This window comes from Strigops habroptila, chromosome 8 (assembly GCF_004027225.2).
Source record: "Strigops habroptila isolate Jane chromosome 8, bStrHab1.2.pri, whole genome shotgun sequence".
Taxonomy (NCBI): domain Eukaryota; kingdom Metazoa; phylum Chordata; class Aves; order Psittaciformes; family Psittacidae; genus Strigops; species Strigops habroptila.
Window position 1 is genome coordinate 36,882,396 of NC_044284.2, and position 12,317 is coordinate 36,894,712.

General features: G+C 40.9%; 1 protein-coding gene across 11 annotated transcripts in view; it reads left to right on the plus strand.

Moving 5' to 3' along the window:
- LPP (LIM domain containing preferred translocation partner in lipoma) overlaps window positions 1-12,317 on the plus strand; it is a 344,655-nt gene that overhangs the window by 249,025 nt on the left and 83,313 nt on the right. For all 11 annotated transcript variants that reach the window (XM_030495193.1, XM_030495197.1, XM_030495189.1 and 8 more), the window contains one exon: window positions 10,548-10,671. In XM_030495193.1, coding sequence (XP_030351053.1) covers window positions 10,548-10,671 — 124 coding nt within the window. The remainder of the gene's footprint in view (window positions 1-10,547; window positions 10,672-12,317) is intronic.

The window sequence follows — 12,317 nt, forward strand, 5'->3', positions numbered from 1 at the left end:
TTCCAGCAGATTGCAAGGATAAGGTTGAGACCCTTTGAATATTGAGTAGCCATGGTGAAACTTCCTGCAGCAGTTTTCAGTAGCCCATAATCCCTGCTTCTTTGCTTCCCTGCCACCATTTGGTCACCAGGTGGGACCTTCTGGGTCCTCAGCCTGTGGTTCTCTCTGAGGGAGAATCATTCCCCATCTCTTGCTGCCCTTTTCTCAGCTCTCACCTCCCTGATTGTGGGAAATTCCTGAGCAGAGACAGTGTTTCAAGGGAGACTTGGAGCTTTTATCTGGGTAATACTTGACTGCCCGGGACTGTATTGCAGGAGAATTATGACTTTGTTGAGAAATTTCTACTGCTGTAAGCCAAATGAGAGGTCATTTTCATAAGTACATTGGGTGAAATAAATGATAATCTAGATGACAGGCGTTTACCCTGGCCTTTTTCCCCCAAGTGCAGTATAGAATTTGGCACTGCTTTGTTCTGAAAATATTATTTCTGATTATTCAGAGGTAAAGGATAGTGAAACATGTACAAGTTTCTTCTAAAGCAGCAGTGCTTAGGCTATCAAGATGACGTTCACTGGTGGCTGCAGCCGTTCACTCTCTCCTCCTTCTTCTCTTGTTTATTATTCCCTCTGGTCCTGATGGCACTGTTTAATTTCACCGCCTTTATCCTTACTGCCAGTGTGTCGTATACTCTGCCTGATAGTGCTCAGCATCACAGTAGCACCAACAAGTGCAGGTAGTGCCTTGTGGATGCCAGCTGCACTGTGAGCTTGCTGCCAAACATTTTCCCAGACTCTAATATGGGCAAGTAGTATTAGGTCTGCAAGGAAACTGCCTGCTTTTGGTGGACAGCTCCACTTCACAAAAGGTGAGAGGGATCTTTAAGTTTTTAATCACTAGTTATTATGATCAACTCCAGTCCAGTAATTTTGTGAGGAGGCAATTGTTCTAGCTTGGGCTGGAGATAGCAGAGAGGCCAGGGCTTGCTGATAGAAGTGGCACCTGTGAGCTGCTGTGAGCCTTAACACTGACGGTCTGGAAGATTGCTCCTCAGGAATGAAATAACACATCTTTGCAAACGGTACTTGACATGATGTTAGATGGCTGAGCTGAGATTCAGGTGACCTAGAGATACCTGCAGAGGGCTCTTCATGAGGAGAATTAATTGTTTTAAATGCAGTAAAGCTTCAGTCTCTTAAAGGTGAATAAAGCAATTCAGCAACAAAACCATCCATATAGATGGTATAAAATATAGAGATGCTCTAATTGAAGCAGAAATTAGAGAATGAACTCTGATCTTTACTGCTTACATATTGTCTTGAGCTGTGTAAGTACCCTTTTAATACTTTTCTCTACAATCTTTCACCACAAGTCCTTCATGTGCAAGCAAGTGAGCTCTCCCTCTGAAGAGTAGCAATCTTATTATTATTTGCAAATTCTCTTTTCTCTTGCATCCCTAGAAAAGGTGTCATTTTGAACAGTTTTTGTCAACCTTGAAGTATACCTCAGCTAAGGGGTGAGCACAGTAGATGGCCTGGGCAGAATACAGGTATCTGGATTGTTTGTAAAGTTTCTGCCTCCTTTCCCCTGACTCAGTCACCTGAGACACTGAAAGTCAAATGAAGGACCGTACTCAGCATTTATGCTCTCTGACGTGTTCTGAGGTCCCTATCCACTTTCCAAAGAAACTTGTACTCATTATGTTAAAAGGGGTTGGAACCCTTCAGTAACCACTTCAAGAAACATGGCTTGTGCAAAGCAAGAAGAAAAACAGCAAAGCTCTTACAGTGAAAGCAGCTACACATGAATAATAGAGAACAGGTGATTCTGGGATCAGAACATGAGTAAAATGGAGAAATCTTCCAGTCCTGAGATAAGGAAAAAAATTCTGAGTCCAGCAGGAATATAATTTCCTTTCGCTACACTATTGTTCTTGCAAATATTATTCTTAATAACTTTTAGTTATACAACAAGACCTTGGAGGGGCATGTGTTTGTTTTGAATATGTTATCATCTTAAAAGATAAAACATAGGCACAAGTGAGTGGAAGGAGGCAGAATTCTGGCTACTAAAGATAGTTAATAATAGTCACAATTTGTACTCATTCAGCATCTTTCATACAAGGATCTCAAAGCATTTTCTCATCAAGAGTTCATTGAGACTCTCAAACTCTCTTGAGACAGCCAAGCATTATGAACACCATTTATAACAGCAGGGTGCAGGATCAGACTGATTAAGAATACTGCTTAGGATAAAACTCAGGAATCCTGCCCTCCAATGCTATCGATGTTGAACCAAGCACCCACTCCAGCCTGAGAAGCTTTTTCTTCTGTAATTTATTTATATAATCTTTTAATGCTAAGCCAAATATGTAGTCTTCATTTAAGTCACTGGTGTCCTGGGAAGTGTAATGGCCCATGTCACAGCTGACTAAAAGTGAAACTATAGATAGTGGGTTAAACACATTTGGTTAACCATTTGTTTGCTGTTACGGTTTTCACATGAAAAAAGCTTAGATTGAAACCTGTATTGGTGATGGAAAGTGATGTGATTTTAAGTTTCTTTGTGTATTAAAACAGAAACCAAATTTGCATATTTTAAGTATCTTTTTTAGCATATTCAAGCATCTGGCAAGAAAGCTATATTTAAACTGTTAATACAGTACGAATGCAAGTTTCACATGCAAAATTAGTACCATTAAAATTGTGAGGTTTATTTTTCTTTTGAAACAAGTGATGCCCCAGCACTTCTGGTTGTGTTACCTGACAAGGCACTGCAGCTGGGACAGTCTATTTTTTCAACAGGCGATGAACCTGAACCGTAGGGCAGGTGGTGCACATTGCACAAACACCCAGTCCAACCCCCAGCACCGCATGGTGAATGGCAGTGAGCTCCCTCGTCGCTGTGGTCCACTGGAGAGGGCACTGCACCAGAGGTGTGTGTAAGCCCATTGTGAGTGGTGTCGTTTTTCATTGTCCGAGAAAAACGGTTGAGTTCTGCCTTTATGAAGTGCTTTGCAAATGAAGAACTTAAGAAAGGACAGAGCTCAATTATTTGCTTGTGGTTTAGGGCTACTTCTGGAAGGGTAGGTTTTGGAAGTAGGGTACATTTTTTAGATCATTTTATTGTGGCAAAGAATTGTCTGGGCTAGTTGTGTACTGTGTCAGCAAACACATCTCTTTTCTCCAGTATGAATGTTGGAGCATTCCCATTTTTATTAGGTGTGCCCTTGTGCTTGTCCTTAAGATGGGGATATGGCTTGGTTGGTGGGGAGACTGTGAGTCCCTCTTTGGAATGCCACTCGCAGTGACCAGAGTCCCCTATGGCTCAATGTCTTTCAGGAGTGCTACCTTGGAGTTACACAAGGGAGCTCTGTACAGGTCTTGAGGCTCATCATCTCCCCAGGCAAGAAGCCCTAGATGGCACTATGTACCCCACAATGTGCAGCCAAGGTGACAAGAAGCAAGTTCAAACCCTTCTGCAGCATTTCCCTGTGAAGCTTGGGACTAAGCTTTGAGACTGTCATCTCCTATAAATGCTTATGGCTCCTGTTCTGAAATGCAGATTTTGACCTGCTGGTAGCAGTAAATATAATTCTTAATTAACTAACGCTTTAAAGGGAGGCCTGGAAGCCTGCTGTATTATGACATAAAGAAGAGGGGTGTTGATAAGGGTTTATAGGGTTTTTTACTGCTGGTGATGATACATGGGAGTAAGAGAGTGCTTGGCTCTGAGCCCAGAAAGACGTGGCAAGGCAAGCAGCTTTAAACAGAGTAAAGCCTTCAGTCTTGAAACAAATAGGCAAATAAGCATAGGACCTCCTGATGTAATTTTATGAAGCAGACCAAGCACTTCCAGCCAAAAACGTAGTTCTAAAATGATCCAATCTCTTCATCCATATATTGGTATAATGGCGATACCTCATTCTTCCTCTCAGTAGTACCATCCAGCCTGTGCCTTGCGTTCCTGGCTTTTTTAAATTGTGCCTAAAATATCTGTTATCAAAGTAAGTAGGGTTAATAGGAAAATATAAAACAAAACAGACTGCTCCCCTTTTCATATGAGATAAGCTGTGACAAGTAAAGTGTATTTGTGTAATGATAGGGCCAAGAGGCCCCAGGCAGGATCAGGCACTGCTGCACTTGTTTCTGTATATACATTTAAGCACCAATGGGATATTAAAATGCAGTATTTTATAGGTGTTCTTATTTGAAATACAGTTTAAATCTACTGTTTCCTGAGATAACATGTAAGCAATTTATCACTTGGAGATCTGTTTAGTTTGCTTTTTCTAATGAGAAATGGCCAGTGTTGCTCTGTAAAAATCTAGTTCATCTCATCTTAACTCTGAATATATAAACAAACCACAGACCACAGAAGAAACATCAACTCTCCATAATGGAAGTGGAAGCTGTCATTTAACACAGCTGGTTTCAATGCAGAAGCAAGCAGCAGATAGCAGTGTTTACAGATTATCCAACTTTTATAATACCTAGCAAAAATAACCAGCCCTTCCAGATTCGAAACGTTAGTGAGAACATGAAGAATAGCAAGAAAAGCTGCTTAGTCTGTTTGCATATAATAGCATACAAACAATCCAAGGACAGAACAGTCATGCTCATTTATTACTGTGCTTGATGATTCATAAAACAGTCTCTGTGTAGTCACTTGCATTGCAGTAGCTTGGTTAGATTTGCAGGCAGTGAATAATTAAGAGAGAAATACTGTTAAACCTATTTTACAGAGTAATTAAGAGCGCACGTACGGTGATCCTATTGAATTCAGTGTCAATACATAGAGACCAAGATTTTGGTTTCATGACTATGAGCTAAAAGCTGTGCTCTGGAGAGTCAAAATAAGCATCTCTATGAGATGGAGATTCCCAACTATGTAATGATCTTGCATTCTGGCTCTATTGTCTTGTTTTTAAAACTATCAACAACATACCTTCCCTTCCACCTGTCTGCATCCCAGTTTCACAGTGTAAGAAAAAGAGACATTTGGGCAAAGTTGCAGGCTGTGAAGTTAAAACAAAGAAATTTTTTTTTTTTTTTTTTTTTTTTTTTTTTTTTTTTTTTTTTTGTTATTATTCCTCAGATTCTGTTTAACTTAATGACACAAGAGATTGTTGAAACTAAGAGCTTGGCAGGATTAGAATAGGACAGGAAATGTGCATGGATAGCTAAGTGAGGATACAGTTGCAATAATGAAGTCTAAAAATAAAGAAAAATATCCTCTGGAGCTTTGAAGTCGTTACAGAACTGTCCTATTTCCAAGCAAGCCAGTGTTTAACAAATGAGGGCTCTGCTGCCAAAACTGCCCATTCTGGATTGCTAGTTTGCTGCAGGAAGTGGTGGCAGGGCAGGTAGGTAGCAAGGGAACTGGTGGCTTGTCTCCATCTGCCATGTCCCAGAGGAGACCTCACTCCTGCCTGCCCAAAGCTTTGTGATTTCGAGCTGCTGGTATGGGCAGGAGGTCACTGACTGCCAGTGAGCATCTCCTCATGCAGGGCAGCTTCTTCAAAGGTTCTCAATGAATTATTCTCTGACCAGGAGTAAACCCAGGAATGTGCGTGTCACAAGGAATCCATGCAGAATTGTCTTTTCAGGAATCTGTATGTACTCTGGCAGCTGTAGTTTTTCACTAGGGAAAATAAATCAAGAAATAAAATATTTTTTTCCAGTGCCTCTCCTCTGTAAGAGAGATCAGTTGGCCTTAATTATAAACTGAATTACAGCTGCAGGCAATCTTGATATTTCTTGGGAGCGTGACTTATGAGAGATGTCTGGACTTGATGGTCTTAAAAGTCTTTTCCAACCTAGTTGATTCTATGATTCTATGTGGCACCACGCTGGATTTTTGGTCTGAAAGTTTGCGATGTCAATAACTTGAATGAAAAGGTATGGTGTTCATCAGGCTTTTGAATAAGAAATGTGCTGTGCTGCTATTTAACTGTTTATTTAACTGATGATCAGTTTTGGTGAGTGAAGTGAAAGGAAAGTGCTAACTTTATAGAGATGAACAAAAAATAAAAAATGAAAGGGAAAGTAAGTGTCAGTGGAAGATCTTTCTGGCTGCCTTTCAATTCCAAATTGGGCTAATTCTACCTTCTGAAAAGAAGATAATTTCCACGTTTCTGTAATTGGGAACACGTAATTGAAGTTATTTTCTCTCAGAGAGAAGCAACTTCTACAACATTTGCAAATGGACAAGAAAAATGACCACATACAGTGCACTCTGAATCACGGTGCATTCATCACAGCATCATTTTAGATGTCTCTGTAGATTTTGGGCTGTGGTTGTTACCCATTTGGGTAAATATTTATATGTGGATGGGGAAGGTTCATGTTGGTGAATGCACTGCACCAACTGCAGAGCTCCCTTTTCTGGGCAGCCATTACATCGGAGGCAGCTGACTACCAGTGAGGTCTGGAGTAGAAAACATGTGCCATAGAAGCCCTGAAACAAGTATCAACTTCATATACCAGAATAATTATGCAGTGATTCCACACGACTGCTTCTTTTGACCTGGCTTTTTAGGAACTGAACTTTAATGCAGAAGATGGCCAGATGTTGTTGCAGTGCTTTGAGATTGGCACACGCAATTAACTCACTTCCTTTCATTTGTAGCATGAAGATATTTTCTGTCACAGGGTTTAACCCTGGGAATGCCTGTATTTTCTTAAACATCCCATTAATTAAGCATGCAGGACAGTGTTTTTTCATGAATGCATTTGCATCTGCACATGTGAGTGCAATCATCATGCTCTTCCCTTGGTTTTTACTCAGTTTTTGATGACAGTAGCCAAGGTTGGACTCATCTGCTCCTGCTTCCAAAGCATGGTCCTTCCTGCTAGGTTTTTGCTGACCAAGGCTTTTTTCTATTTTCATGGGTCAGTTTATCATCCCTGATGTTGCTGTGGTTAGCCAGGCAGAGTGGTGCTCAGGGAATTTGGGAGGCCATGTTGCAATTTGGCACAGACCCCAGCTTTTGAGCTGTGTCTAGCTAAAGAAGTATATATTTGTGTGCATTGAGGCATCATGGAGAAAAGAGAATGCATGAAGATAACTGTGGTAGATTAGACAGCAAATTGGATTTCTAGACAGCCTTGATCATTGTACAGATCAGGAAAAAATAGCGGAAGTTTAACAAACAGTAACAACACAACTCTGTTTTGTAAGGAAAGCCAGAGTTATATTTTCACCCTGACCTAACAAAGGGGGAGGAAGGAAGCTGTTTTGCTGAAACAAGCATTTTAGATTGAACTAAGGATACACTTTTCTCTCTCCGTTTATGTGTGTGCGTGTCCCAGCAAACTCAACAGTATGTTCATATGCATGAAATGCATTTTCCTGGAGGCACATAGTCATCATGTGTCATGTGAAGAGGAAAAAGATGTGTTTAGCACTGCTTAAATGTTGGTCAAAAAGGCACAGCATTTTAGTCAAAATGAGTTAAAGTGTCTCATAATGTTGTGGTTGCCATTTGTTATTTTTGCTAACATTGAGTACTGGATAAGAAATCTGCCTGGTTTGGAAAAGTGCAACATACATAAAATATGAGAGCCACCTATTTATTGTGTGTATGAGGCAACGTGGCCTCCAAAATGAAAGAGTCAGACAGAACTGAAAACCTGCAGATTTTGGTTGTTCATTTTAAGTGTCACAGCCCAAGCCCTTACTGAAGCAGGCACGAGCAGGCCTCCCAATCAGGGGGTGTGGGAAGCTGGCATGAAAGAAAGGGAGAGGCTTCATACACCGCCTGCCCAGGGTGTCCTTCCAAAGCATGGCTGGTGGTGGCCTGCACATGGGGTGGCTTTGGAACAGAGAGTGGCTAGTGTAGGTCTGCAATGCTGAGTCCAGACCTAGTGGGCTGTGTGCCAGGCTGAGGACATGGGTTAGAGTTAGCAGCCTGGATGCACGTTTTGTCTTCACCTTAGAGCCCACGTGTGATGATGGGCAAATTGCTTCAGCTACATGTATCTTGCTTCCCTTTTCTGTGAACAGACAGCAGCTCATGCCTTCAGTTTTGGTCCATTTATATTATAAGGTCCAAGGGTAAAAGCAGTGTTTCAGATTATGTGTTGAGAGAGCCTCACAGGAGAGGCTAGAGCATGGCGTATCCATGCATTTGTACCACACTGGTGATTGCTAATGGGGGAAATATGGGCATGGGGACCATCAGCAGCTTTGCACCGTACTGTCTTCTCTGTGCAAAGTCTAGAGAAGTCAATGAGGTGGCAGTGGTCATTCCTTTCTGCATGGAAACTGAAATAACTACAATAGATGGAATAATATTTTAAGTTGCCATATTGATTTCTCAAGCTAATAAATCCTTGGATGCACTTGCTGCGTTAAAATATACATTCAGGCAAGATTCATGATCGACTCTTAGGAACAAGAGAGCAAAGGGAAAAAAATAGGTTGTTCCAAGATTAAATGCTTTACATTTGGCACCTTTAATTAGCTTATTAATAAACCTTTTTTCAGGGTTATGCTATTTATTATTTCTAATGAAATAGTTGTCGACTAGCCTTCTAAAAACAGCCACAAAGCACTTGCCAGGGGTGTCTGGGTGTGCTGGGTCAAGTACCTGACTCTGAAACTCCTAGTCATATGAATGGCCTTAACCTCACCAAAATGATATACCCCACACAGATGGCACTTACATGACTTACATAGAAAGCAAATGCGAGTCCTGTGCACCATACAGGCTTGTTTTCCCACATGAAAAAGTAAGTTGTGGTAACCCAAACCCATTGGTGTGGTTGCATTTGTACAGTAGAGTTTACTGAGCTGTGTGTTGACATTCAGGATTTCCAGATGTTCAACAGCTTCCTCAGAACAACTGCTAGGCATCTAGAAATCCTGGACAAATGCACAAAATCCTTGAATCAGGAAAAAAACCTGAGCAGAAAAAGAAAACATCTCCAGGAAAACCTGAATGTATGGTAGGTCCAATCTATATTCTCAGTCAGGAAGGTTGAATGTATGGCAAATAGACCTCGCACAGCCCTCCAGTGAGATTCATCCAGCCAGGGCTTATTTCAGGTGCCCTTTCTTCCAGGGGACTGTGCCACCCATCTCCCTTGTGCACTGCTGCTACTCGTAGAGAGCAGTTGGTGGGCAGGCAGCAGGTGAAACTGCTGTATCGTGTGTGCATGACAAACCCAGCACTTCCAGGGGGTACAGTAATTTGCTGTGCTCACGGGTACAGTGCCTGTGAGATAGAGCAGGTCAACAAGTGCAGGGATGATGGTGTACAGCTTAGCATAGGCCCTAGAAAAATAAATATGACAAGGTCAGAAACATCCAAGTGTTTGGTTTCTGGTAGTAGATGGTCGAATTATTATTGCTAAGCACCATTCTGAGACCTTCTCTACATTGATTGATGTCTTATTTGAAATCTCCTTGCCTGAAAGAAAAAAGCATAAAAGCATTTAGTTAATTCTCTTTCAGTGCTTTTAAGCTGCTGTTCTCTGTTGAACATGACTGGCTCAATAAAGATTCGTCATGTCAGATGTAGTCTCTATAAGCCAGATAGAAGCGGCCAGTGTATTGTTTCCTTGGGGACTTTTACATTTTCTTCCCATTTAAGTAGGTATGGAGCATGGGAGAATGTTTCTTTGTAGACTAAGGCTCATAAGTTTCATACGTAAGGTCCAGTCTTTGATGAAGGCAGCAATTAATCAATGAAATCACTTGCTTTACTGAAATGTTGCATTTCATAAATAAGTCAGTTTTCAGGAAAGCAGTGCACGCAAGGAAAGCTGGTGTCAGCATTTTTTGATCTCAAAATGACCGAGTTTCTCATTCTGGACACCAAACCTAGAAACTTCTAGGCTCGAGACTATTTCTGTGCTTCTCAAAATATGCCCATACTTCTGCTGTTTTCCAGGGAGGAGACTTACTGTGACAGACTGCAAATACTGTATGCCAGCTGTTAGCATATGAAGGCCAAGAGGTCTCAGTTTCTAAGCACATATTAAAACCTTTGTATCCCTAGTACTAAAAATCTGTGGACCAGCTCCCACTCTCACTAGTGTTAACAGCAGGATTTGTGTCAAGACAAACAAGAAGAGAACAGAACTAGCAGCTCGGGATTATCTGTCTTTGTCCATATACTCCAACACTGTAGGGATGATTGTTCTAGCATCTTTTATATTATGTTGTTAAGTGATGGAAGCTTTTGCCAAATCCAAACTGAAATGCTTCCAAAACCTTTTTCAGTGTTGGAAAATGTTTGTATCAGGTTATCCTTGGAATAATTTTCTCCTTTATTTATTATTATGTGCTACCCAGTAGAGATCTAATTATGAGGCACAGAATACTTCTCATTCTAGAAGGATATATAGTACTTCACTGGATGTTTTTAGAAGTCAATTGTCATTACATTAAATGAGATGTTTACTTGCATGAATCCCTTGGTGTTAAAAAAAAAAAAAAAAAAGCCAAAATAAGACAAAGAATGAAGTTCAACATTGAACAGCCAATAGTCCCTGGTACCATGTTTTTATACCACATCACAGACTGTACTTTTTTTTTTTCAGAGTGGGTACCCAAGTTCTGGACCCGCATCAAGCACTCCTGCCTTCAGGCCTGAAGATGAGCTGGAACATCTGACCAAGAAAATGCTGTATGACATGGAGAATCCTCCCTCTGATGACTACTTTGGTGAGCAGTGCCATAGCCCCTTTCTGTATTTACCAGGTTTGGTAGCAAAGAGACCTGACAGCTGCACTGTTAATGTAGTGGCATTCATATTGACGGATTTGCTTTCCATGCCTAGGCTGGAAGTGTAATCATCTATGGGAATTCCTCCGTAATTTCAGCATAAATCTCATGCTCTGTTGCTGTATGTTTATAGTTTTTCTGGTTATGAAGTTGAATTTTTCAGAGTCTGGTTCATTTTCACATCATCTGTGCCCAGGTTACCGGGCTGAATTCAGGTGTGGTATGCTGTCTTGCCCACCTGCCCCATCCCTTCTCATTGCAGCTGCAAAAAATCTGGCAGTGTAAATGTGTTCTGCTCCTAAGGCATCAATTTTCATTTTCTGTATGCTGGCGTAGATTAAAAGGAAATCTATTTTGACTCAACCAGGTTGGTTTTACATGGGGACCTGTTAGCCCAGAGCTGGGTCCAACAAGTACGAGGAAGACAAATATGAAATGATTGGCTCATAACCACGTTATCTTATTTGCCTGGAAAAAAAGATAAGCAGCTAATTTCCTTCTGAAGTGGTATAGAACAGAATTAGGCATCTATAAAATGATAAAGTATGTAAAGTATGTATTTTTCCTTTATACAAAATGCAGGTGATATGGCTTGTGAACTCTGCATAAAGTCAAGGGCCTTGGGCACATTTGATGCATCTTGTCTGTATGCTTAGTTTCCTACAGGCTGGAGTGATAGTGTGGTTAGGAAACAAAGGAAACAAATTGCTATAGTTTGCAGAGTTAAAGACTGGGATAGGCCATTCATTTGTGTTCTTTATCTTCCTTTCTTTCATCATTTCTGGGGAAAAAAGAAAAAAATCATTTAGATTGCTCCCTAGGTCTGTTTGCTATAGATTTTGGTTATACCAAAACATTTCTGGCTTAAAGAAACTTTTGTGGTTTGGTTTAATTGGAATGCGGGTGGGACCAATTTCACTAATAAACACGGATCTGATTACATGAGAAGTTTAAGATATTCTCATCAAACAAACATTGCCCTTGTAGGTGGGGTTGATATTGGTCCTTATTCTTCATTGGTACCTTTACTTTCTATCATATCCACCCTTACAGATGAAATGTGTTGTCTATAAACGTTGATAGTCATCAGAGTTGATGACTAGCACAGATCCGAGGTGTGAGCAAGAGTAACTGGAGAGAGGCTAACCAGAGAGCGTTTACTGTGCTGCTGCATTTGGCTTCATCTCTGCCTATATCGATTTGTGTTAACTCTTCAATGTTTTAAAAGCAAAGCAACAACCAGACAAATGTAACAGGTATTTAGCCATTAGCGTGGGCAGACAAGAGAGAGGAACTTTTTCCCTACTCCTTTCAGACAAATGGCTGAAGCCCTGAAGCATGAGGTTTGTTTATAGTCATTTTCTTAATGCAGAGCTATGAGTGGCAGGAGCTGGTTGATGAACCAAAACCCACCCAGTTCTCCTCATAGCCCAAGAAAGTAGGCAGGTGAACAAAGAACTTGGAGATTCGCAGGCTCCAAGGTCAGAAAGGACCTTGCCATGATACTGCCTAATGTCCTACTGTCAGTTTCTGCTAGAAACATGATTGAATCATGACTTTTAAAAAAAAAAATCTAATCTCATCTT